General features: G+C 47.3%; 2 protein-coding genes across 6 annotated transcripts; one reads left to right on the top strand and one right to left on the bottom strand.

Annotated features, from left to right (window-relative positions):
• The first annotated feature begins 233 nt into the window (after positions 1-233).
• Positions 234-25,002, top strand: CHST12 (carbohydrate sulfotransferase 12). Of its 5 annotated transcripts, none has more exons than XR_009152084.1 (3): positions 274-353; positions 21,461-21,533; positions 24,289-25,002. XR_009152084.1 is itself a non-coding variant. In XM_058157111.1 (2 exons), the coding sequence occupies exon 2, from the start codon at positions 9,278-9,280 to the stop codon at positions 10,532-10,534; it is 1,257 nt and encodes a 418-aa protein (XP_058013094.1). In that variant the 5' UTR covers positions 234-353; positions 9,179-9,277; the 3' UTR covers positions 10,535-11,269. The 5 variants fall into 5 exon arrangements, 2 of the variants coding, with proteins under 2 accessions (XP_058013094.1, XP_058013093.1); XR_009152082.1 differs by lacking the exon at positions 274-353 and adding an exon at positions 1,411-1,892; XM_058157111.1 differs by lacking the exons at positions 21,461-21,533; positions 24,289-25,002 and adding an exon at positions 9,179-11,269 and having other exon boundaries at positions 234-353.
• LOC131185044 (QRFP-like peptide receptor) lies at positions 21,549-23,555 on the bottom strand. Its single transcript, XM_058157109.1, has one exon. The coding sequence runs from the start codon at positions 23,234-23,236 to the stop codon at positions 21,974-21,976; it is 1,263 nt and encodes a 420-aa protein (XP_058013092.1). The 5' UTR covers positions 23,237-23,555; the 3' UTR covers positions 21,549-21,973.
• Positions 25,003-25,570: the final 568 nt, after the last annotated feature.

Raw genomic sequence — 25,570 nt, 5'->3', positions numbered from 1 at the left:
GAAGGGACAAAGGAGGACCTCCTGACAATGGACTGCACTGGGTGGCAGCTACAGATCCCAGTTCAAATTCCCAAGGCTCAAAGAGCGCCTGAAGGTCCTTGCTCCCCCCCACTCCTTCAGCCCAGAGGGCAATGGTGAGGCGGATGTTACCGAAAAGGAGACCACATCCGCACCTAAATGTCCCTCAAAGAGTGTGGCATGTGACTAACAGGATGTGCGTGGATCAGCAAATCTTTCTCGTGTTTCCTTAATGGGTTTGCAAGTCAAGGGCCTGGTCTTGTTTCTCTCCCGGGCTGGAGGCCAGTTAAAGAGTCGTAACACGTTGCTACAAAGGACCTAGAAACTGGGAGATGGTGAGTTCTAGTTCCGCCTTTGACAAGAAAACTGGCTGGCTGGGTGACTCTGGACCAATGACCAGGAGACAGTGAGTTCTAGTCCCGTTTTAGGCACAAAAGCCAGCTTGGTGACTTTGAGCTGGGTGACTTCAAGCCAATCACCAGGAGACAGTGAGTTCTAGTCCTGCTTTAGGCATGAAAGCCAACTGGGTGACTTTGAGCCAATCACCAGGAGATGGTGACTTCTAATCTCAACCTCTAGTCAGACTATTTACTGAATCTGCACTACTATTAATCGTTTCATAGTTCCCATCACCAATCTCTTTCCACTTATGACTGTATGACTATAACTTGTTGCTGGCAATCCTTATGATTTATATTGATATATTGATCATCAATTGTGTTGTAAATGTTGTACCTTGATGAACGTATCTTTTCTTTTATGTACACTGAGAGCATATGCACCAAGACAAATTCCTTGTGTGTCCAATCACACTTGGCCAATAAAATTCTATTCTATTCTATTCTATTCTAAATCTATTCTGAAGCAGATAGTATCTTTATTTTATTTATTTATTTATTTATTTTGTCACACAGTATATATAAGCGGAAGCATGAAATAACTATACAATATATGAGCATATATATATAAAAATGAGTATGTAATAACTATATTAATTGGATATAACGAAAGGAAACAATGGGACAGGAACGGTAGGCACGTTTGTGCTCTTATGCACGCCCCTTACAGACCTCTTAGGAATGGGGTGAGGTCAACAGTAGACAGTCTTTGGTTGAAGCTTTGGGGATTTGGGGAAGAGACCAGAGAGTCAGGTAGTGTATCTTCACGGTACACCAAGCCTGTTTGGGATCGGAGTGAAGCCACCCGGTTAAAAACTAGGAGAGTTCTAGTCCTTCCTTAGGCAGGTAGATTTTGGCTCAGTCCTTCTCGCTCAGCCTTGGAAGGAAGAAGAAGAGGAGGAGGAGGACAAGAAGGGGAGGGGGAGGAGGAAAAGAAGGAAGAAGAGGGAGAGGAGGAGGGGGAGGGGGAGGGGAAAAGGAGGAGGAGAAGGAGAAGAAGAAGAAGACAAGGGCCAACCAACCCCTTCCAAGAAAACTGCAGGGCCATTAATCACTCCCCCCTACCCACTTGCTGGGAGAAAGTACTTAAAGCCCCTTCGGGGATGGCTGGGTGGATGGAGAAGCGAAGCTCGGAGTTGCAGCGGGAGCTTCTCTTCCTCTCCCCGAGCGCCGCGGGGAGCAGCCCGCCAGCATCCCCGGAGCGCAGCGCAGCGCAGGAGTTAAGCAGCCAAGGCTTGAGCGGGTCTTGCGCGGCCGGGCATCTCAGCGCAGCTCATCGCAGCGCAGGGGGAGCATCGGGCGGCGCTTGAGCTGGCTGGGGGAGACCCCCCGAGCCGAGCCGGGCCGGGCTTCTCGCGAGAGGGGCGGCGCAGCCCCAGCCGGAGGAGGAGCCGCGGCCGGGGCTGGCCGGAGAAAGAAAGAAAGCGGGATAACCGCGCGGCCGAAGCGCGATCCGGGCAGCGGGGCCGGCCGGAGGTGAGCGGGGATGCCGGGCGCAGGTGGGCAGGGGGGCTCGGCCAGCGGGCGGAGGGGACCGGCGGGATGCAACGGCGGCTCCTTCTGCCTCCGCGCCCACGTGGGCGCATCTTTGCAAAGCGCATCGCGCCCTGCCTTGCCTTGCCTTGCCTTGCCTTGCGCTAGCCTCTTCCCCTTGGATCCCCTCTCGTGGACGCGCACTTTGGCTGGATCGGAAGCCATAGCCGCGCTGCCGTGGAATTCCCCCGCTTCCCAACTCTCGCAGCCGGGCGGAGGGCACCCCGGCCGGGGAGAGATGCGCAAAAGGGCTTCCGCGGGCGCCAGCTTGGAGATCTCCCTGCCTCCCTTCGCCATCCTCGCATAGGCTTTTTCTCCCCCTGCGCAGGAGTGGCGGGTGGTGGGATCTCGACTCCAGATGCCCCCCCCTCCCCACCAGGCTGGTTGGTGGCCACCTGGATCTGGGGAGGGGATGGCTCCCTCCCAGCATCCCTCCTGGGTGGGTGGGTGGGTGGGATGAGGACAGGTGTGTCATCATCTCTTCCAACAAACGGTGCACTTTCCATGCGGTGGGAGCCAGTGGCATCATGACACCCGTCTGTGTGAGGTGGTTGTGTCTTGCGGGTGGAGGCCTTTGGTACAAAGCTAGCTTGTGAGAAAATACAGGAGGAGGGGTCTTTCCCCCTTGCACAACCCTGGTTGGTTAGGATTGGAATGGCCTGAGATCCAATTTGCACATTGTGCCGAGCTAAAGGCTTCCTTGCAGGCTTGCACCCTGGGCATGCCACGATTGCCGAGTTGAGGTCTAAAGCTCCGAATTATGGTTTGTAAACCTGGCCGGCCGGTTCCTCACATGGTGCTACCCTGAAGAGCACGATGGCTTAATGTAAACGGTTTGCCCTGCTGTCTTTTGCAGATTATGGAGACCAGACTCTCTTGTGGGAAATGAAAGGTCCAACTGGGGTGCCAAAATTGGATGACTGAGGAATTCCGGAAGTCCAGAGGTCTTAAAATTGACCAGGTTGGACATCCCTGAGTTAAACCAGCTGAGTCTCCGGCTGAATTATCAGTCTTGGGCTACTGGTAGTGTGCATAAATTTTTCCGGAAATGAAAAGGAGGAAGTCTATAGCTTAGTCTAGCCCTTCCTGAAAAACAGGACACACAACGCAACTGTAACACTCCATGCTCCTTTGGTGGGGCCGAAGTTGCTTCATTGCAGTTCCTGTCGTCTTTGTGCACGGGGGTGGGGTGGGGTTGTGGCAGTTCTTTTTTGGGGGCAAGAGGGAATGATCAAACATAAATAGCTGGATATCTTCACCCTGTCTTTGAAGACTTCAGGTGATGTTCTGCGTGGCTTGGGTCTTCAGCGCTCAGGATACTAGGCGTAGTATCCTGGAGAACAGCAACTTGGAGGAAAGCTACAAAGTGGCCCTTAGCTCAGAGTAGATCCTTTAGCTCAGGGTATCCAACCTTGGCAACTTTAAGACCTGTGGGCTTCAGTTCCCAGAATTCCACAGCTACCGTTGGAAATAAAATTGGCAATTTGGAACATTGATAAGGTTAGGATTTAGAGAGCCGGCTTTGGTCTAGTGGTTAAGGCACCAGGCTAGAAACCGGGAGACAGTGAGTTCTAGTCCTGCGTTAGCCATGAAAGCCAGCTGGGTGACTTTGGGTCAATCATCAGGAGACGGTGAGTTCTAGTCCTGCGTTAGTCATGAAAGACAGCTGGGTGACTTTGGGTCAATCATCAGGAGACGGTGAGTTCTAGTCCTGTGTTAGTCATGAAAGACAGCTGGATGACTTTGGGCCAATCACCAGGAGATGGTGAGCTCTAGTCCCATCTTAGACCTGAAAGACCACCGGCTGGATGACTTTGGGCCAATCACCAGGAGACGGCGAGTTCCAGTCCTGCCCTTAGGCACAAAAGCCAGCTGGGTGACTTTGGACCAATCACCAGGAGACGGCGAGTTCTAGTCCTGCTTTAGCCATGAAAGCCAGCTGGGTGACTTTGGGCCAATCACCAGGAGATGGTGAGTTCTAGTCCTATCAGGAATGAAAGCCAGCTGGCTGATCTTAGGTCACTCACAGGATTGTCGTAGGGACAATGGGAGGAGGAAGGAACATTAGATATGTTCGCCACCTTGAGTTACTTATAAAATTAATAAAGGTGGGGTACAGGTAAATAAATAGTCTTAGGGAACAACATCTCCATCGTGATGTCATTCGGTTGCATAGCATGACACTTGTGTCATTGTGGCTTGTGTCAGTCGTCTTAGTTGAAGACATAAGGCAGATTAAACTGCATGGCATAGAACCCAGTCCTGGGTCTCTGTGTTTTTACGCCTTTGCTAAATTTCTGCTTCAGTTTCTCCCCTCCCCACATCCAACTTACATCGCTAAGTGCAAATGCCCTTTGCAGGCCTCTGATGTGCTTCCAGCTTCTCTAGGGAATGAACGAAAAAAGTCCTCCTCTTCTCCCTGTGGCTTTCCGTGAAGCAAACGCTTTTTAATTCACTTGAGTTTGTCCAGAATACCAAGTCATTGGTTGCTTTGCTTTGCTTGTTGACAAAAATACCCACAGTCCTCCTCAAAGTCTATTTTTAATGTGCAACCGCTTATGAGTCACCTCAGGTTGGCCCAAGCCTGCTGGGATGATGGAATCCAGTTTCTGGCCAAGGAGAGGGAGATTGCTCTGGTCAAAAGTGGCCTGTTGATTATTTCCGTGGATATCTTGAATGGGCCCCTGTTCATCCTGCAGTAGCACATAGGACATCATCGGAGTTGGAAGGGGCCTTGGAGGTCTTCTAGTCCAACCCCCTGCTCAAGCAGGAGACCCTATACCATTTCAGAGAATCTCCAGTGTCCAAGCTCCAGTGATGGAGCACCCACAACTTCTGAAGGCAAATTGCCCCACTGATTAATTGCTCTCACTGCCAGGAAATTTCTCCTTAGTTCCAGGTTGCTTCTCTCCTTGATTCGTTTCCATCCATTGCTTCTGGTCCTGCCTTCAGGTGCTTTGGAGAACAGAACAGAATAACAGAGTTGGAAGGGACCTTGAAGGTCTTCTAGTCCAACCCCCCTGCTCCAGCAGGAAACCCTATATTATTTTACACAAATGGTTATCCAACCTCTTCTTAAAAACTTCCAGTGTTGGAGCATTCACAACTTCTGGAGGCAGGAAGTTCCACTGATTAATTGTTCTCACTGTCAGGAAATTTCTCCTTAGTTCTAAGTTGCTTCTCTCCTTCATTCGTTTCCATCCATCGCTTCTTGCCTTGGCGCTTTGGAAAATAAGTGGGCCTGTTGATTATTTCCGTGGATATCTTGAATGGGCCCCTGTTCATCCTGCAGTAGCACATAGGACATCATCGGAGTTGGAAGGGGCCTTGGAGGTCTTCTAGTCCAACCCCCTGCTCAAGCAGGAGACCCTATACCATTTCAGAGAATCTCCAGTGTCCAAGCTCCAGTGATGGAGCACCCACAACTTCTGAAGGCAAGTTGCCCCACTGATTAATTGCTCTCACTGCCAGGAAATTTCTCCTTAGTTCCAGGTTGCTTCTCTCCTTGATTCGTTTCCATCCGTTGCTTCTGGTCCTGCCTTCAGGTGCTTTGGAGAACAGAACAGAATAACAGAGTTGGAAGGGACCTTGAAGGTCTTCTAGTCCAACCCCCTGCTCCAGCAGGAAACCCTATATTATGTTACACAAATGGTTATCCAACCTCTTCTTAAAAACTTCCAGTGTTGGAGCATTCACAACTTCTGGAGGCAAGTAGTTCCACTGATTAATTGTTCTCACTGTCAGGAAATTTCTCCTTAGTTCTAAGTTGCTTCTCTCCTTCATTCATTTCCATCCATCGCTTCTTGCCTTGGCGCTTCGGAAAATAAGTGGGCCCGTTTTGCTTTCCTGAAGGTTCACAATCTGCACAATGCCCATTGAACCTACCGTTGGTCTGTAGGCCGTACAAACATCATTGTTCTAAAAACAAACCCACAGTCGGATGCTAAATTTGGCGCTTGGCTCCTTTCCCTGCTTTTGCCAGGAAGGGCATCTTGACCCGTGACTTCGCATGCTTTCGAACAATAACCATGCCAAGGAAGAGACGCTTCCAAAATCTTGGGTCTGTGAAACTACAGACTTCTTCATGTGTTGTTGATTTTAAAAGTTAGAGCGAAATCCAGAGATGCAATCAGGGCGGACTCGTTCCCAAAGCGAACGCTCAATTTTCCAGGTTTGTTTACATGTTTTCCCCTCGCATCTCATCCCGGAAAGAGCATTTCCCGTGTCTGCTTTGCTTCCTGTCAAATTCGACAGATGGAATTTTGCAGGAATCCAGCCCATTGGAGAAGCTGCAAGACACACCCTTGTTGCTTATTTCCAGAAAGCATTCCCGATTATTCTGATTTACCATATTTTTCGGAGTATAAGACGCACCGGAGTATAAGACGCATCTTAGTTTTTGGGGCGGAAAACAGGAAAAAGAAAATCTGCCTACCGATATTCATCTGGCTAGTCCTTAGCCTGGTCAGCTTCAGCACATTACTTTGCTCGCTGGTTTTGAAGTTGGGGCTGAAAAACAGCTTCAAAAGCACAGCTGATCGTCGGAGGGAGCAGCAATTAGAAAAGCAGGCAAAGCACGGAAGATTACTTCGCTTGCAAGCGCCACATTGGGGTTAAAAAACAGCTTCAAGAGCACAGCTGATCATCAAAGGGAGCTCCAGTGACTAAAAGAGGCGAAGCATGGAAGGAGTAAGAAAAGGCATCAGCTGTTCCGGGTAGCCATTTTGGGCACTACGCATCACGTTTTCAGCCTTCAAACACATTGCATTTTTGGGCGGCGATCTGCCTTGGCGATCAAAGAAGGGCTCTTAAAGAAGGGGTCTTCTTTGTGGCAGCCCCTCAAATACTGGAAGACTGCTATCATGTCTCCCCTAGTCCTTTTCATAAGACTAGACAAACCCAATTCCAGCAACCGTTCTTCATATGTTTTAGCCTCCAGTCCCCTAATCCTCTTTGTTACTCTTCTCTGCACTCTTTAGTCTCAACATCTTTTTTACATCGTGGTGACCAAAACTGGATGCAGTATTCCAAGTGTGGTCTTACCAAGGCATTATAAAGTGGTATTAACACTTCACGTGATCTTGATTCTCTCCCTTTGTTTATGCAGCCCAGAACTGTGTTGGCTTTTTTGGCAGCTGCTGCACAGGGCTGGCTCAAGGAGTCTCCAAACTTGGCACCTTTTAAGATTTGTGGACTTCCAGCTCCCACAATTCCTTAGCAGGCACGAGGAATTCTAGGAGTTGAAGTCCACAAGTCTTAAAAGTTGTCAAGTTTGGAGACACCCCTTCTTACTTTTCCGCAAGAAGCAAAAGACTTGGGATAGGCGTTTCTTGGCGTGACTAAGCATGTGAGTCACTTTTGGCGTAGAAGGAAAATTTTATTATTTGTGGAGACGGTTCCTTATCTTAGAGATCTAGTTGATTAAAACAAACAAACAAACCTAGAAACATTTTGCTGTGTTCTTATTTTGGTTGATTTCTTTTCCTAAGAAATCAGGACTTCAGAATCAGCTTTTGAAACAAATATCCGGACTTCCATCTCTCTCAGGTTTTAAAGGAAAAGAAACTTCCTCTATCTAATTCTGATTCAGAAATTCCCGGGTTTTCCAGCCGAGATATTTCAAAACAATAGAGAAACAGCCTAGAAACAGAGGAAATCTCGGTGCTGCGGATTCCAATCGTACTGTGGCGATTGTGTTTACTGAAGGGGAGAAAAGGTTATCGCATTATCTCCATAGGGGAAATTCACTTTTGTGAGAAGTAGCTTTGAAAAGGGCTGTCGATATAATAACAAGTCAGATAACACAAAATTGCCACAGGGAAAGACAAAGAGAAAGAGATGAACTTTGGTCTCGGAAGAGAGCTGGGTCAATCCAGAACGGGGGAAAAAAATCAATTCTGGATTAGGGTGATAGTGTCAGAGCAATAATACCACGCGTGAAATGCCCTAATACAAGTTTATAAATATCTACAACGGTTTGAAATGGGTTCTGCTCCATTTTAGGTTTTTTTTTGTCCACCTTTTAAAATTTCAGGTGTGCTGCAAGTTGAAATAGACAGAACCACCAATAGACGAGACCAGAGGTGGGTTTCAGCAGGTTCAGACAGTTTTGGAGAACCGGTAGTAGAAATTTTTGAGTAGTTTGGAGAACTGGCAAATACCACCTCTGCCTCCCGAGTCCCAGCTGATCGGGAGGAAATGGGGATTTTGCAGTAACCTTCCCCTGGAGTGGGGTGGGAATGGAGATTTTACAGTATCTTTCTCCTGCCACGCCCACCAAGCCACACCCACAGAACTGGGTAGTAAAAAAATTTGAAACCCACCACTGGACGAGACTCTGCAGCTCTGGGTTGAACTGGGTCCATGGTGCTTTCTGATCTTGCTATTTTCATGCAGACGTTTTAACTACCCAGCTGGGTAGCATCATCAGTGCAGCACTGAAGATGTTATGATAGAAGAGAATATTTATAGCCCAGGGTTGAGCATGTTGAATTGTGGTGTCCTTGATGCTACGTTTGCTGGTTATCTTGCAGATGTTTCATTATCAAACTAGGTAACACCATCGGTGCTAGAAGGGAGTGAGGTTTGTGGAGTGAAGTAAGAGGAAGAGAGGAGGAGGAGGAGGAGGAGGAGGAGGAGGAGGAGGAGGAGGAGGAGGAGGAGGAGGAGGAGGAGGAAAATAACTATGGGATCCTTGGTGCTCTCCCAGCTTGCTGATTTCTTGCAGACATTCCATTACCCAATTAGGTAACATCATCAATGCTAGAAGGAAGTGGGGTTTGGGGAGAGGAGGAGGAGGAGGAAAATAACTGTGGGATCCTTGGTGCTCTCTCAGCTTGGTGGTTTCTTGCTGATGTTTCATTACCCAACTAGGTAACATCATCAGTGCTAGAAGGGAGAGCATTCAGAAAGCAAACCCCATTTCCTTCTAGCACTGAGGATGTTACCTAGCTGGGTAATGACACGTCTGCAGGAAAACCACCAAGCCCCAAGAGCATCAAGCAGTCCACTGAAGATATTACCTAGCTGAGTGATGAAACATCTGCGGAAGAACAACCAAACTCAAAGAACGACAAGGACCTCTGGCATACCAACCTTCTCCAATTCTCCCGAATTCCATTTGCTGTCTTTAAGGAGGTTAGGCTGGAGAAGGCCGGCTTGTTCTGTGTTTTCTCTCCAATAATGTTTGCGAAAGGGAACGTTCACGTTGTGTTTGGTACCCCCTGCAGGTTGTGACCATCCATCAAAGCCATGTTGGATTCCAGAGGTTTTCCGTTGAGTTGGAGATGAGCTCCATGAGGAAGTAGCTCAAGACCCCACCTGGCAGAATGACCAAGGCCCGGCTTTTCCGTCTCTCGGTGGTCCTTGGCTCCATTTTCATGATCTTGTTGATCATCGTGTATTGGGACAATGTCGGAACCGCGCATTTCTACCTCCACACCACCCTCTCGAGGCCTCAGGGGGTGCTCCCCACAGCGGGGAAGGACAACCCAGGGTCTCTGCTGGAGATGGACGACTTTTTGGAGAACCTATTAAATTCCAACCTGAAAAAGAACATCGATGTGGGCCGGAAGGCCGAGAAGCCCAAGACGCCCTTGCGTGCTTCAAGCAAACCCGGGGCCAGCAACTTGGAGGAGAACGTCAGAGGCTACGACTGGCCCACCCGGGAGGCCAACGTGGTGGTGGACCAAGCCAAGTTGCAGAAAGAGAGACGGCAGATGTTGCAGGACTGGTGCGCCAATTCCAGCTTCTCCTTCCCGACCAAGGAGAGGACCTTTGATGACATTCCCAACTACGAGCTCAACCACCTCATCGTCGATGACCGTCACGGCATCATCTACTGCTATGTCCCCAAAGTGGCCTGCACCAACTGGAAGCGGGTGATGATTGTCCTGAGCGAAAGCTTAATGGATCAAGGCGTCCCCTACGTTGACCCTTTGGACATTCCCCGCGAGAATGTCCACAACACCAGCACCCACTTCACCTTCAACAAATTCTGGCGCCGCTACGGCAAATTCTCCCGCCATCTCATGAAGATCAAACTCAAGAAGTACACCAAGTTCCTCTTCGTCCGGGACCCTTTCGTTCGGCTGATCTCGGCCTTCCGGAGCAAATTTGAGCTGGCCAACGAGGAATTCTACCGCCGGTTTGCCATCCCCATGCTCAAGCTCTACTCCAACTACAGCAGCCTGCCGACGTCGGTGAGCGAGGCCTTCGAGGGTGGCTTCCGCGTCTCCTTCTCAGACTTCATCCAGTACTTGTTGGACCCTCGGACAGAAAAGTTGGCCCCTTTCAACGAGCATTGGAGGCAGGTGTACCGCCTGTGTCATCCCTGCCAGATCGAGTATGACTTTGTCGGCAAACTGGAGACCTTGGACGAAGACGCCACGTACCTGTTGCAGCTTCTCAAGGTGGACCATCTTCTCCACTTCCCTCCCAGCTACCGGAACAGGACAGCCAACAGTTGGGAGGAGGACTGGTTTGCTAAAATCCCCATGGCGTGGCGACAGCGGTTATACAAACTCTACGAGGCCGATTTCGTACTTTTCGGATATCCTAAACCAGAAAACCTGCTCAAAAACTGAGCAAGAGTGAGGTGGAGGAGTGTCCCCCCCCCAAATCCCAAAGAATCCTCCTTATTTGATGTCCCCCAAATCAGGGGGTCCCTCATTCCCGGGTCGTAGCCCGGGACTGGGCCGCGGCCTGTTCAAAACCGGACCGCATGAGTAGAAGGTGAGTGTGCACACGCAGCTCAATTTGCGCAAGCGGTGGGCACTTACTCGGGTGCGCGCGTGAAGCTCCATTTGTGGGACCGGCGGGCATGCCCACCGCTCGCACAAATGAAGCTTCACAAATGCGCGCGAGTGCCCGTCACTCACGCAACTGGAGCTTCATGCACGTGTGCGAGTGCCCGTCGCTCGTGCAAATGGAGCTTCACATGCGTGTGTGAGAGCCCACCGCTCATGCCAATCGAGCTGCGGGTGTGAGCCTGCCGCTCACACGGAACCATTTCCTCCCCATCACCACCACCAGTTTGCAAAGCTGGAAAGGTTGGGGACCACTGCCCCAAATAACAAGGGTCTCTCCAGGTGAACCTCCACAAGTGTACTTTTTTCTACAGGCTCAGTGGCAAGCTCCCGAAACCTTCTGCAGAAAAGGTTTTCGAAGCCCCTCTTTGTCCAGTGTGACCTCTTTATTTTTGCCGTTGTGTTACGATCCGGTGGGTTCCGCCGCCATTTTATGTTGATGCTTTTTCTTGGTGCATTTAAAACAAATGGAAAGAAAGAATTAATATATTAAAAAAAAATATTTAATACGGAGCCTGCCGTGGGAAGGAAGGACGAAAAAACGTGTCCGCTTTATGTTGTTTCTGTTCAATCTGGCCCCCCAATCCCGGCCCGGAGGGTGGGATACGGTGGAAAAAATGCTGCGTGTTTATAGAGTCACTGATGGAAAAGCAGCAGACTGATTCTAGGTTGCAGTCGTGTGTATAATTTTATTTATGTATTTATTTACTTACGTATTTATTTCCTGCCTTTATTTTTTTTACAAATAACCCAAGGTGGTGAATATATCCAACACAGCTTCCTTCTCCTATTTTCCCCACAACAACAATCCTGTTTGGTGGGATGGACAGAGAGAGAAGGACTGGCCCAAAGTCACCTAGATGGCATTCATGCCTGAGGCAGAACTAGAACTCACCATCTCCTGGTGATTGGCCCAAAGTCAGCCAGCTGGCTTTCATGCTTAAGGTGGGACTAGAACTCGCCATCACCTGGTGATTGGCCCAAATTCAGCCAGCTACTGTACTTTTGTCTCTAAGATAGGACTAGAACTCACCGTCACCTATAGATTGGCCCAAAGTCAGCCAGCTGGCTTTCATGCTTAAGGTGGGACTAGAACTCACTGTCACCTGGTGATTGGCCCAAAGTCAGCCAGCTGGCTTTCATGCTTAAGGTGGGACTAGAACTCACCATCACCTGGTGATTGGCCCAAAGTCAGCCAGCTGGCTTTCATGCTTAAGGTGAAACTAGAACTCACCATCTCCTGGAGATTGGCCCAAAGTCAGCCAGCTGGCTTTCATGCTTAAGGTGGGACTAGAACTCGCCATCACCTGGTGATTGGCCCAAAGTCAGCCAGCTACCATACTTTTGTCTCTTTCATCTCTAAGGTAGGACTAGAACTCACTGTCTCCTGATGATTGGCCCAAACTCTCCCAGACGGTTTCAATTTTTTTCTTCCATTTTAAAAAACGCTACAAATATGCCAAAAAATTTATTTTGAACGGTGTTTGGAAAAGACCTCGGGGGGGGGGAGGGGAATCATTAACCAGGTTCACTGGCCTTTTAAACCATGGTTTCCTCTGTATTTTGGCTGTAATCTAAGGGTAAGTGAAAGCATAGTATGAAGTGTGCGACAGTCCCGATGGACTTTGCAAGAGAACAACTGTCTCAGGCCACAGTTGTTGGTGAAGAACCCATCCTAGTGAAGGATCTCTTGAACTTGGGTTTCAACGAACCATCCCATGAACTTTAAGCTTGTCTCCCAGGAATTGCTGGGACCTGAGCTTTGCAGAATCCTGGTCTGCAGAAAAATACAAGTAGAGATTCTTTGGGACAACTAATCTTTAAGGCACTGTGTTTGAGTCTTCAAAGGTAGTTCCGAAGAAGCTGGGAGTTTAGAAGACCCCTTAACACTGGTAAAATAAACGCCCCTGCCCCAATTGCCACTGGATATCTCGGCCATAATATATCAGGAGCCGAGGTGGCGCAGTGGTTACAGTGCAGAACTGCAGGCCACTTCAGCTGACTGCTAGCTGCAGTTTGGCAGATCAAATCTCACCAGGCTCAAGGCTGACTCAGCCTTCACCCTTCCGAGGTGGGTAAAATGACGACCCAGATTGTTGGGGGCAAGAGGCTGACTCTGTAAACCGCTTAGAGAGGGCTTTAAAGCACTCTGCAGCAGTATATAAGTGCTATTGTTCCTTTCCTTTCCTTCCCTTCCCTTCCCTTCCCTTCCGTCCTTCCTTCCTTTCCACGGTGGTGCAGTGGTTAGAATGCAGCATTGTAGGCTGACTCTGCCCACTTCCAGGAGTTCGATCCTGACCGGCTCAAAGCTGACTCAGCATTCCATCCTTCTGAGGTCGGTAAAATGAGGACCCAGATTGTTGGGGGCAAGAGGCTGACTCTGTAAATCACTTAAGAGAGGGCTGTAAAACAGCATGAAGCGGTATATAAGTCTGCTATTGCTTGGGAAGGAAAGAAGGAAGAAAGGAAGGAAGGCATAGTGGTGCACTTGTTACAATGCACTGTTGCAAGCTATCTCTGCCCACTGCCAGGAGTTCAATCCTGACCAACTCAAGGTTGACTCAGCCTTCCATCCTTCTGAGGTCGGTAAAATGAGGACCCAGATTGTTGGGGGCCAGAGGCTGACTCTGTAACCGTTTAAGGCTGTAAAAGCACCATGAAGTGGTATATAAGTCTAATTGCTCTTGCAATTATGGCTATTGCTCTTAAGACCCATCTTGGAATGTGTTGGCCCTTTTAAGTGCATTCCTTTAACACTTGCAATTTCAGTTATGTAAACATTGCACAGAATTTGGAATTCCGCACGCTTCCCCCTCTTCCTTCATTCGTCCCCCTCCCAATTTTGTGGAAGGAGACCCCAGGTCTTCCTCCTGCAATATCCCTGGAGCCAGGAGAACTAGATTCTTCATAGCTCCTTAAGCTGCTCAACTCATGGCGAGCAGCTGATAGGAAGACCTATAAATCTGCCCTTCTGACATTTGCAGCTTTGCTTTGCTGCCAAAATCTGGAATGTGTGACTCACCCTTAGAGAAAAACAAGGCCAGGGCCTCTTCAGGTTTTTGCATGGAAAAGATAAACAAGGGGAGATTGCCAAAAAGCAGTCCCGAATAGATTCATTTCTGACAGCCTTGTCATTTTTTGACACGAGGCGGAAGAGATGGAAAACACAGAGGCTGCGTTGTTGGGGTTTGCTTAAAGCAAAATCAGGAACTGTGCTTGGGCTAAGGCAGGGGTCTGCAAACTTGGCTCTTTTAAGACTTGTGGACTTCAACTCCCAGAGTTGCAAAGCTGGCTGAGAAACTCTGGGAGTTGAAGTTCACAAGTCTTAAAAGAGCCAAGTTTGCAGATCCCTGAGCTAAGGAATGTGGTTATCTGGAGGCAAACAGGAACAGTTTGTAATACCTTGGGTAGAAAAGGTCTGGAAATCCTCAAAGGGAACGACCTGTTTCTGTGCAGTTACTATTCATCGGTCTTAATGTAAAAAATTTATAATCGGAGAACCTGGGTGTTTTCCAGATCTTTATTTATTTATTTATTTGTCAACAAATACAAGAAAACAAGTAACAGAGTAGTCACAGACATGGACACATGAAAAATTTTTGGCACCAAAAAAAATGTATATAAATAGGCAAAACATAGCCATAAACACATAGAATGATTATCTATAATTGGGAATAGTAGGACAGGGACGGTAGGCACGCTGGTGCACTTATGCACGCCCGCTTAGGGATCTCTTAAGAAACATGAAAGGTCCACGGTAGACAGTTTACGGTAAAAGGTATGGGGATTAGAGAGATTAACAACAGGATCAGGTAGAGTATTCCAGACGGTTTTCAGTGGTCAGGTGATATGCCCCCTCCAGGAGCATCCCAAATAAGCAACCTGTCAAACGCGAATCTAAGCATCACTCGTCTGTGAAAAAAGAACTCTTTAGGGCATTTAGATCTTCCTCCCCTGGCAAGCCACCATCAACTCACGTCTATTGCCTAAAATTGATGAGGAGGTTCTGCCCAGGAGCAAAAGCCAGGCAGATAGATAAATTGTGGTGGGTGAGCCTAGACAAATAAAAAATGGATTTAAAAGAAGAAGAAGGAGGAGAAAAAGAAGAAGAAGAAGAGGAGGAGGAGGGGGAGGAGGAGGAGGAAAAAGGAGGAGAAGAAGAAGAAGAAGAAGAAGAAGAAGAAGAAGAAGAAGAAGAAGAAGAAGAGGAAGAAACATCATCTTGTGGGACTTTCGAATATAGACGGATCGTCATTTGCAACATAACACACCAGATGTCATGGTTGTTGAGGACCGAAATGTACAATTTATTGACATCGCGGTACCAGGAAATGCCAGAGTTGAAGAAAAAACTGGGAAAAAAAATCACGAAATATCGCCACCTGGCCATCGAAACCACGGCTATGGAAGAAACATGTCATAGTGATACCCATTGTCTTTGGGGCACTTGGCATCGTGTCCAAGAATTTTACAAAACACGTCAAGAAATTGCAGCTTCCTGCAATAACACCAGCGGAACTGCAAAAAAACTGCACTACTCGGAACATCATATATTTTAAGAAGATACTTGGTTGATACCTAGGATGCTGGCAGCAACCCATCTCAACCATTAGCACCAGTCAATGGTATTTGTGATGCATTTTTGAATGTTCAGTTGACTGAGTCTCATGTTTAAAGAATAATAATAATAATAATATGGGGGAGGAGATTTATAGTGGTGTTAAACCATGTTGTTTTCTTGCATCTGTTGGAATGCAAACATCAGTGAAGGTTTTGGAACAAGCCCTTGTTTGCATTGGATGTTTTCTGCCATGGAAATACAGGCGGGGTTGCAGAACAGCAATTGAGCCAAAATGACACAAGGAAGCGTTGAACTAGGCCAGCCGTCTGTGGGGGACGAGAGCTGTGAAAACAAGCTGGACGGGCGTTGACCTCAGCTATCCCTAAAATATCCCTTTGGGATTTTCTTCCCCTTTAGAGCCACTGGTTTAGAGGAAAATGAAAAGGGGGTTTGTGAGAAGACTAACCGAAGGAAATTTCGAAGCATCTGGAAAAGTAAGAAGGGGAGCTTCTGAATGACATATTTACAGTGCCCACGTCTACTCTGGCACATCCTGCAAACACAGGCAGCATTATTCACATGTTAAAAGACGACATCAAAGTTTTGTGGCGGTCGGCTTGTTCAGTGGCTTGCGATGGCCGGTGGCTAGTGGATATTATCTCATTTATTTTGTTGTTGTTGTTAGTTGCGAATTGATGTCCGACCCATTGTGACCCCATGGACCACATTCCTCCAGGCCTTCCTGTCCTCTACCATCCTCCGAAGTCCATTGAAGCTCCCACTGACTGCTTCAGTGACTCCATCCAACCACCTCGTTCTCTGCCGTCCCCTTCTTCTTTTGCCCTCCATCGTTCCCAGCATGAGGCTCTTCTCCAGGGAGTCCTTCCTTCTCATTAGGTAGCCAAAGTATTTCAGTTTCCTCTTCAGGATCTGGCCTTCTAAAGAGCAGTCAGGGTTGATCTCCTCTAGGACTGACCGGTTGGATCTCCTTGCAGTCCAAGGGACTCGCAGGAGTCTTCTCCAGCACCAGAGTTCAAAGGCCTCAATTCTTTGGTGCTCAGCCTTCCTTATGGTCCAACTTTCACAGCCATCCATTGCAACTGGGAAAACCATCTCATTTATATTTCTTCAAACCTCAGCAATTCAAGCTCGTATGGCGCCATTTCTCCACACCATACAATCCCTCGATATTTGGGGCCTATTTTCAATGCAAGGTATGAGCATGGGGATGTTAAAATATTTGCATATTCCTCTTTGGGGAATTTAGAGTTCCATAACAAAGAGTTTCCTAAACTTCACATAGGTAGGTGGGAAACTGCTAAAAGCAGTAAAAATGCTGAACAAAAAGAAAACTTCAATGGTTTAAACCAGGGGTCTCCAACCTTGGTCCCTTTAAGACTTGTGGACTTCAACTCCCAGAGTTCCTCAGCCAGTTGAAGTCCACAAGTCTTAAAGGGACCAAGGTTGGAGACCCCTGGTTTAAATCTATGATTCTCAGCCTTTTCGACTGCAATGAGTGGACTTCAACTCCCAGAATTCCCCAACTCTGGGGCGATACGTGACTGAGATTTTGGGTTGGGTTGGGTTCTACTTATCTTTACTACCGGTTTGCAACAGGAGTGTGTACGTGCCCTTGCTTCGCCCGTGCATTCCATGTGCAGATCACCCATGATGACATCATGGTGGGTGGACGGAACCTCCCACTAGTTTTACTACCGGTTCTATAGAACCGGACTGAACCGGGAGCAACCCACTACTATTGAGCCTATCCTGAGCCTGACATACCAGCTGCAATGGATTACAATGCCCATCATCCAGCCATGATGGAAGGCGCTGGTTCGAGAAGATCGTGCTCTCCTAACATTTAATTTCCCCCCCCACCAAAGCCTAAGGAGGTTAATTCAGGTCCTGTACCATAACATTTTCCAAGTGAAGCCGTCACTGCCCTAAACTGAGTTTCTCAGCTGCAAAATATTTATGTTCCCTATATTAATATAAAACTTCCTCCGGGACACAATGAACAGAAGGCTGAGCTCAGCCAAGGGGATAAACATAACGCTGGCCTTTTTGACTTTAGAGACAAACGATCATTTCTTTCAGTCTCTCTGATATAGGATTCCTTTAATATTTGCAATATGCAGCTCAGCAGGCTAAATATTTTCTTTTCAATAGGCACATAAATACATAATCTTAAAAGAAAACTTTGTGGAGGGATGTAAACCCGTGGTGAAATCCAATTTTTTTTTACTACTGGTTCTGTGGGCGTGGCTTGGTGGGCGTGGTGTGCCTTGGTGGGAAGGATACTGCAAAATCCCCATTCCTTCCCCACTCTGGGGCCATCCAGAGGTGGTATTTGCCAGTTCTCCAAACTACTCAAATTTTCCGCTGCCGGTTCTCCAGAACCCGTCAGAACCTGCTGAATAGCAACCCTGGTGTGGACTTTCTTTCTCTCCTTCTCTAATTCTCCTCAATCAAATACTTTCTACTTCGTTGGTGTCCTTCTGCTCTGCTCTGCTCTCACTCTTCCACTTAAAAGACCATATTGAAATCTTGGTCTCCTCCTCCAGTTGTCTCCTTCTTCAGGTGACTCAATTCTTCCCCCTCTCCTTTCTGTACCACCCCGCCCCCCCAGATATCTCTTCTTTCTCAACCATGTCCTTCCTAAAGCACCTTAAGATCCTTGGACCATGTCCCTCTTATCTCTTCCTCCAAACCATCAGTCAACTTCAACAGTCAAAATCAGGGCTTAATAAAGAATATTTGTTGCTAAGGGTTGAAATAAGGAGTCCCAGGTGCACTCTAAGCTTGGCGGCTTTGATGATGTTACCTGGTTTAGATAACGAAATGTCTATAAGAAAGCCAAACTCGGAGAGCATCAAGGATCCCTCAAAATAAAGACTTGTTTTGTTTTGGTTTCCTTGGTGTTGGTCTTGGAGTGCATTTTCAACCAAAAGCTTTGACTTTCCAAGGTTGAAGGAATGGAGCAGAGCAAGAGGGATCTCTGGAGACCATGGGGCTGAACATGGCCCCCGGACCGTTCTTCCTAGACCCAGGAAGTGTCTTCTGATCAGCATCTACAATTCTTCCAGGGACATCTGATCAGCATAATGATCAGCATCTGTAACAGCATTGCCAAAATGGCATTAAGATTTGTTAACTTAATTTTGCGAAACTTCTTCTCCGATGACATTGTATTGCTAACTAGGGCATACAAAACCTTTGCCAGACCAATTCTCGAATACAGCTCGTCTGCCTGGAATCCACACTGTATATTAATTAATACAATTAAGACATTAATACAATTGAGTGGGTCCGGAGGTACTTCACGCGAAGAGTCCTCCACTCCTCTGCTCGCAACGGAATACCTTATGCCACCAGGCTTGAAATTTTGGGCTTGGATAATCTGGAACCGCACTGCTTGAGGTCTGATCTAAGCATAGTACACAAAATTGTCTGCTACAACATCTTACCTGTCAACGACTTCTTCAGCTTTAACCTCAATAATACACGGGCAAACAATCGATACAAACCCAAGGTCAACCGTTCCAAACTCAATTGCAGAAAATACGACTTCAGCAACAGAGTGGTCAACGCCTGGAATGCTCCACCTGACTCTGTTGTTACATCCTCAAACCCCCACAGATTCTACCTTAAACGGTCTACCGTGGACCTCACCCCATTCCTAAGAAGTCGTAAAGGGGGCATGCATAAGCGCACCAGCGTGCCTACCGTCCCTGTCCTGCTCTGCCCATTTATTTGTATTCATTTCCCTCATGCCATGTCCATCTTCATATTCATACCTGCTATCTTGTACGTGTTTGACAAACAAACAAACAAATAAATAATGGTTTGAGCCATATAAATATCAGACAGGGGGTCGTTTTCTCCACGCTTCATCATTGCGGATGCTCTCACCTCCTTCTGCCAGCAGCTTTTCTCGAAAGATAGTATTTAGTTAATATTGCCTTGCTTTTTCTGCAGCCAGGAAGACCAGCAGGGTGTGAACTGCGGTCTGTTGACCATTCCTTCCCTGCTCAGAAACAAGCCAGGGCTAGGTTTGTGAGGTGACAAGCTTTTCCTGGTTGCTTTGGATGACAGATTCATGAATAATCTTCAACCAAAAACCGTCTACTATTGACCTCACCCCATTCCTAAGAGGACTATAAGGGGCGTGCATAAGAGCACAAAAGTGCCTATCGTTCCTGTCCTATTGTTCCCTTCATTATATCAAATTAATATTATTGATGCATATTTTTTATTTATATATTTTCTTCAATACATGTTGTTTTATCTATGACAATTGTTTGTGTATACTGTTGTGACAAAATAAAAAAATAAAAAAAAATATCCATATATATCCAGAACTCTGCCAATCAGTGGAGAACCTCCACCTCTCGCCACAAGAGGGCGCATTTGGACAATATGTTCTTCTAGGACTCTTAAGATGACTTATTTTTTTTGTGTGTGTGAAAGGGTTACAATTCTTGGTGGTTGTTTTTCTTGCTTGATTTGTAGGGAAATCGGTTAAGGATACAGGAGGAAGGTGCATTGAAATGTGGAGTCCCTTCGTAGCAGAAGTTCAGGGAACATTTCAAATTTATTTTTTATTATGCATTGGCTAGGCCTTTGAGGCAGTCTAGACCAGGGGTCTCCAACCTTGGCAATTTTAAGCCTGGAGGATTTCAACTCCCAGAATTTTCTGGGAGTTGAATCCAGGCTGTTGAATCCAGTTGAATCCAGATTCAACTGGATCCAACTCCCAGATCCAGTTGAATCTGGGAGTTGAATCCAGGCTTTCTGGGAGTTGAAGTCCGCCAGGCTTAAAGTTGCCAAGGTTGGAGACCCCTGGTCTAGACCACAAAAACAAAATCAGGAATACTAATATCACTATCAGACCCTTATCAAGAGTGTTGTCTCTTCCTCTTGATTCTTTCCTCTTTTTTTGTAAAGTTTTTTTTTATTTCTTACACAAACAAACACATGATACCTCAGTCCTTCCATGTGTCATCTCGGTGTTTCTTCAGTAACTACTACTTCTTTCTGGTTACTACTCCTATCCTCATTTCTTCCCTTATAGTTTCCATTTCTCTATTACGATACTTCCCCCCCAAATACAATACATTTACTATAATGTTCTCTTATTACAATGTCCAAATCTTTATCTATTTCTCTTTTCTAACCAATCATAAAAATTTCCCCCTTAAAATATATCTTAAAATATTCCGTATCTTCTCTCTCTTTAATCATCAAGGTTAATCTACTCATTTCTTGATTCTTTCCTGTTTGATGGCAGCTGACTTGACAGATGCAGTAGAGACTTTCAAATTTCTAGGTTCTACCTTATCGCAAAATCTAAAATGGACACTCAACATCAAAAACGTCATCAAAAAAGCACAACAAAGAATGTTCTTTCTGCACCAACTCAGGAAGCTCAAACTGTCCAAGGAGCTGCTGATCCAGTTCTACAGAGGAAGTATTGAGTCTGTCATTTGCACCTCTGTAACTGTCTGGTTTGGTTCTGCAACCCAACAAGACAAACACAGACTTCAGAGGATCATTAGAACTGCAGAAAAAAACAATGGCTACCAACCTGCCTTCCACGAAGGACCTATATATTGCTCGAGTCAAAAAGAGGGCTGTGAAAATATTTACAGACCCCTCACATCCTGGACATGAACTGCTTCAACTCCTACCCTCAAAATGACGCTATGGAGCACTGCACACCAGAACATCTAGACACAAGGACAGTTTCTTCCCTCTGCTAAACAAATAATTCCCTCAACACTGTCAAACTATTCACTGAATCTGCACTACTATTAATCTTCTCATCGTTCCCATCTCATCTCATCTCCTTCCACTTATGACTATAACTCTGTTGCTTGTATCCTTATGATTTATATTGATATTGTTTCCTGACTGCTTATTTGTAGCCTATGACTACAAATTCTATAGTCTATTCTGTAAATCTTCCAGTTTTGAGTGTGGGGCTTTCCGTCCTGTTGCACCTACCCGAGATGATGTCAAAATATCTGGGAGGCCATATTTGGGTCTTGCAGTTAACGGCTAAAATTGAGGATGATCTCTGCAATTGAGGATATCATCTCTGCAAGCGTTCAGATTCTACTTACTGTTTTCCCTTCAAGGAGCACTGATGAAGTTACCAAATTGGGTCATGAAATGTCCATAAGAAAACAATCAAGCTCAGAGAGCATCAAGGTAGGACCCCACAGTCATTGTCCTTGTCCTCCTCCTCTTCCTCCTCCTCCTCCCTGCAAACCCCTCTCCCTTTAGCACTGATGATGTTACCTAGTTGGGTCATGAAATGTCATGAAATGTCCACAAGAAAACAACCAAGCTCAGAGAGCCTCAAGGACCCTATAGTCCTTCTCTGCCATCTCCTCCTCCTCCTCCATCTCCATCTCCTCCTCCCTTTTCCCCCCCACTCTTCCTCCTACCTGCAAACCCCACTCCCTTCTAGTACCGATGATGTCCCCTAATTGGGTCACAAAACATCTGGGGGGAAAAACCCACCAATATTCTCTTCTACCGGCTTCAGGGAGGTGCTCACATCAAGGGAAGATGCACAGTTGGAAACTTCAACCCTTGTAGGAAGGTGGTTCTTTCCCCGCACGCTATTGGTCATCCCTAAGATTATCTTAGACAACACTGCTGCAGCTGTGGCTGTGGCCTCCGCAGCCTTCTTTTCGTGTTGCAAGGTCAGGTTCTTCTTTAGCCGAGTCCATTGACCGCCTGTGAGAAAGCATCTTGGGAACCGAAGGTAGCCAGCTCTTTTCCGAGGGAGAGAAGCTGAGAAGGAAAGCTACTTTCTTTTGGTATCTGCTCCTCATTTCCTTAGCTGATCTGTAGAGGCTGCCCACAAAACAGTAGCAGATGGGGTTGAGGCTGGAGTTGGTGAGGCTAAGCCATTGAGAGAAAGCCCGCAGTTGCAGGACCAAAGGAGATGGCTCTTCATCACTCAAGGACTTGGGGCTGTGGAACTCTATCCAGATGTCCATCAGATAAATGGGCAGCCAGGAAATGGCGAAGAGCAGAACTAAGGCGATGACCATTTGAGCCACCGTCCGGCGGATCTTCAGCCTGGAAGCCAGCAAGGTCTGCTTCAAGGCACCGCAGTCTCTCAGGGTGCTGGTGGGTCTCCAGAGCCGATGGACGGTCAAGTAGCAGATGACCACGTTGAAGGAGACCGGCAAGCAGTAGAGAGCACAGAAGAGGAAGAAACTGTAGCTTAGCTTGAGCTCTTCCTGGGGCCACATTTCCCGGCAAATGGGGAACACCAACGGGAGATCGGAGCCCACCCCGATCTCGTCTCGCCGGTTCATGAACAGAAGAGGCAGGCAGATACCTGAAGACAAGATCCAAATCGCCAGGATGGTGTTCAAGATCTTCCTCCGGGTGAAGAAGGACCTGGCTTTCAGGGGGTTGTGGACGTTGTAATAGCGGTTCAAGCTGATCACCGTCAGACTGAGAATACTGGCTGAGACGGACAGAGCCTGGATGAATGGCACCGCCCTGCACAGCAAGTCTCCGTAGATCCAAGCTTTGTATATAAGGTTCCCGGTCGTGACGGGCATGCAGATGCAAACCACCATCAAGTCACAGATAGCCAAGTTGATCAGGAGGCTGCGGGTGGCATTCAGGCTGGGCACGGCACGGCTCCGTTTCCTGGTCAGCATCCTGATCGACATGACGTTGCCTACCAACCCAACCAAGAAGGACACCAGGTAGAGGATGACGAGGCTGAGGGTGACCGGATCTTTGTCGAACAGGAAGAGCAGCTTCTCTACCTCAGCCCAACCCAACCCTTGGCTCGGCTGTCCGGACAACGACAGATTGGGTGGCATCGTCCACGGCTCCGGCTGGCTCCCGAGAACGGTGAGGCCATTGAAGGAGAGGTTCATAGCTGGGGGAGGCGATGGAGAAAGAAAGGGACGCGGTTATTGACCTGGGTGAGCTGAGAAGGAGCTGCTTGGGTTTGTGGGAGAAGAGCAGAGATTTCGAGAAGAAGGGAGAGAAGGAAGATTATGCCCACAAGGGCAGGTGTTTTTTTTTTTGAAGGAGAAGGTGGGATATCAGCTAAGAAAATGTAGCAAAACTTCCCATAAAGACCCCAGACATAAACAGTAAAAGGACTTGCCTCCAGAAGATCGCCAACACCGGAGGCTTTGAAGAAGAGATTGGACAACCATTTGTCTGAAAAGATATAGGCTTTCCTGCCAGAGGAGGAGGTGAGACTAGAAGACCTCCAAGGTCCCTTCCAACTCTGTTTTCCTCCCTCCCTCCCTCCCTCCCTTCTCCTCTTTTATTCCTTTCCTTCCTGTGTTTCTTTCTCTATTTATCCATCTATCATCTCTCTCTTTCATCTCTCATCTACATACCTACTATCATCTTCTTTCCTTCCTTCCTTCCTTCCTTCCTTCCTTCCTTCCTTCCTTCCTTCCTTCCTTCCTTCCTTCCTTCCTTCCTTCCTCTGAGAGATCTTTCTTTCTTCCCTTTTCTCCTTCCTTCCTCTTTCTCTCCCCCCTCTCTCTGCAAAGTGTAATTATAATTTCACACATGTTTTTTCTGACTTTCCCCAGAAGCACAGAGTGATCTCACAAATGGACAGTTCATAAGCCCCAGCATTGCAGCTTGTGAATCATTGCTAAAATAGAAGCCTAAAGTCCTTCCTTCCTTCCTTCCTTCCTTCCTTCCTTCCTTCCTTCCTTCCTTCCTTCCTTCCTTCCTTCCTTCCTTCCTCCCTCCCTCCCTCCCTCCCTCCCTCCCTCCCTCCTTCCTCTCATTTCCAACTCCTTCCTTCCTTCCTTCTCTTCCCATGGCTGCTAGGAACAGGAGATGGGGAAGGGTTGAATTTCTTGAGCGGGAGGGCAGGATCCAACTATTGGAATATTCCTTGCCTGCTGCTGTATGACAGCCTCTTTGCAATTTCTAATCCTTTATTTCCAAACACTAGGAATACGCACTCAGCTGCCTGCCTGTCTCCTGAATCTCTTTCCTTAGAAAGAAATGAACTTACCTGGAGCAGCAGAGTTGGATCTGGTGATCAAGAGGACTTTGGAGGCTCGCTGGGCTGGAAGATGCCTTCAGCGAAACAAGCGGGCTCCTTCATATTTCTTCCACACTCACTGAAGCACAGCAAACGCTCTTCACACCTCCGAGCGACACTTTCCACTCCCCACCCCTTCCCCCTGAGCCGGTCACGATCTGCACTCAGCTCTCCAATTTTGCCTCCCCACCCAGCAAATCATAATTTCTCACTTCATCGGTCATCGAGACCTCTGACTTTGCACCGCAGAGATCATCTCGCCCTGCCACAGCTCACTCGGTTGCAACGATTGGATGCACACGCAAACAACCCACACACCCACACGCAGGCACCCGCTTCACCGCTTGCGTGTCCAAACCACCCACAAAAGAAGTGCATGTCCGTAATGGGTGCCAGGAAAAGCCATAATAAAGGTTATCTTATCTATCTTGTCTATCTTATTTTCTTGTCTTCAGGAGACAGAATGCCACTCACCTTGGCGTGTCCTATGTGTGTGAGGGTGTATAAACACACAACCCTCAGTTGTGACTCTCCTCCGGTCACTGCACACATGGAGACACCTTCTTTGAATGCCCTAAGCACACATATGGATACTTCTCTGCCACACCCGTAGCAGATTGATATGCTGAAGACACATCCTTCCCCTCTTCCTTGCACAATTTTTTTTATTATTTGCATTTATATCCCGCCCTTCTCCGAAGACTCAGGGCGGCTTACACTATGTTAACAATAGTCTTCATTCTATTTGTGTATTTATATACAAAGTCAACTTATTGCCCCCCCCCAACAATCTGGGTCCTCATTTTACCTACCTTATAAAGGATGGAAGGCTGAGTCAACCTTGGGCCTGGTGGGACTAGAACCTGCAGTAATTGCAGGCAGCTGCTGTTAATAACAGACTGCATTAGCAGTCTGAGCCACAGAGGCTCAGAGATCTCGGTTGAGATCTCGGTTCTTAAATGAAACCAGGGATAGCTAAAAGGAAATACGATAAAAGAACAATATATTTCATTTTACATATAATAACCGCAGCAAGGTTAGCTTCGGTGCAACGTTGGAGAAATATGAACCGAAGGTTTAGTAATTAAAAAAAGTATTTGACTGTGCTGAAACGGATGAATTAACAATTGAACTGAAAGGACAAGTAGATTCGGAATACTGCGCAATATGGGAGAAGTATGATGATACT

Source organism: Ahaetulla prasina, chromosome 14 (assembly GCF_028640845.1).
Source record: "Ahaetulla prasina isolate Xishuangbanna chromosome 14, ASM2864084v1, whole genome shotgun sequence".
Classification (NCBI taxonomy): Eukaryota; Metazoa; Chordata; class Lepidosauria; order Squamata; family Colubridae; genus Ahaetulla; species Ahaetulla prasina.
Note: the sequence above shows the minus strand (reverse complement) of the source record. Positions and strands in the feature narration are given on the sequence as shown.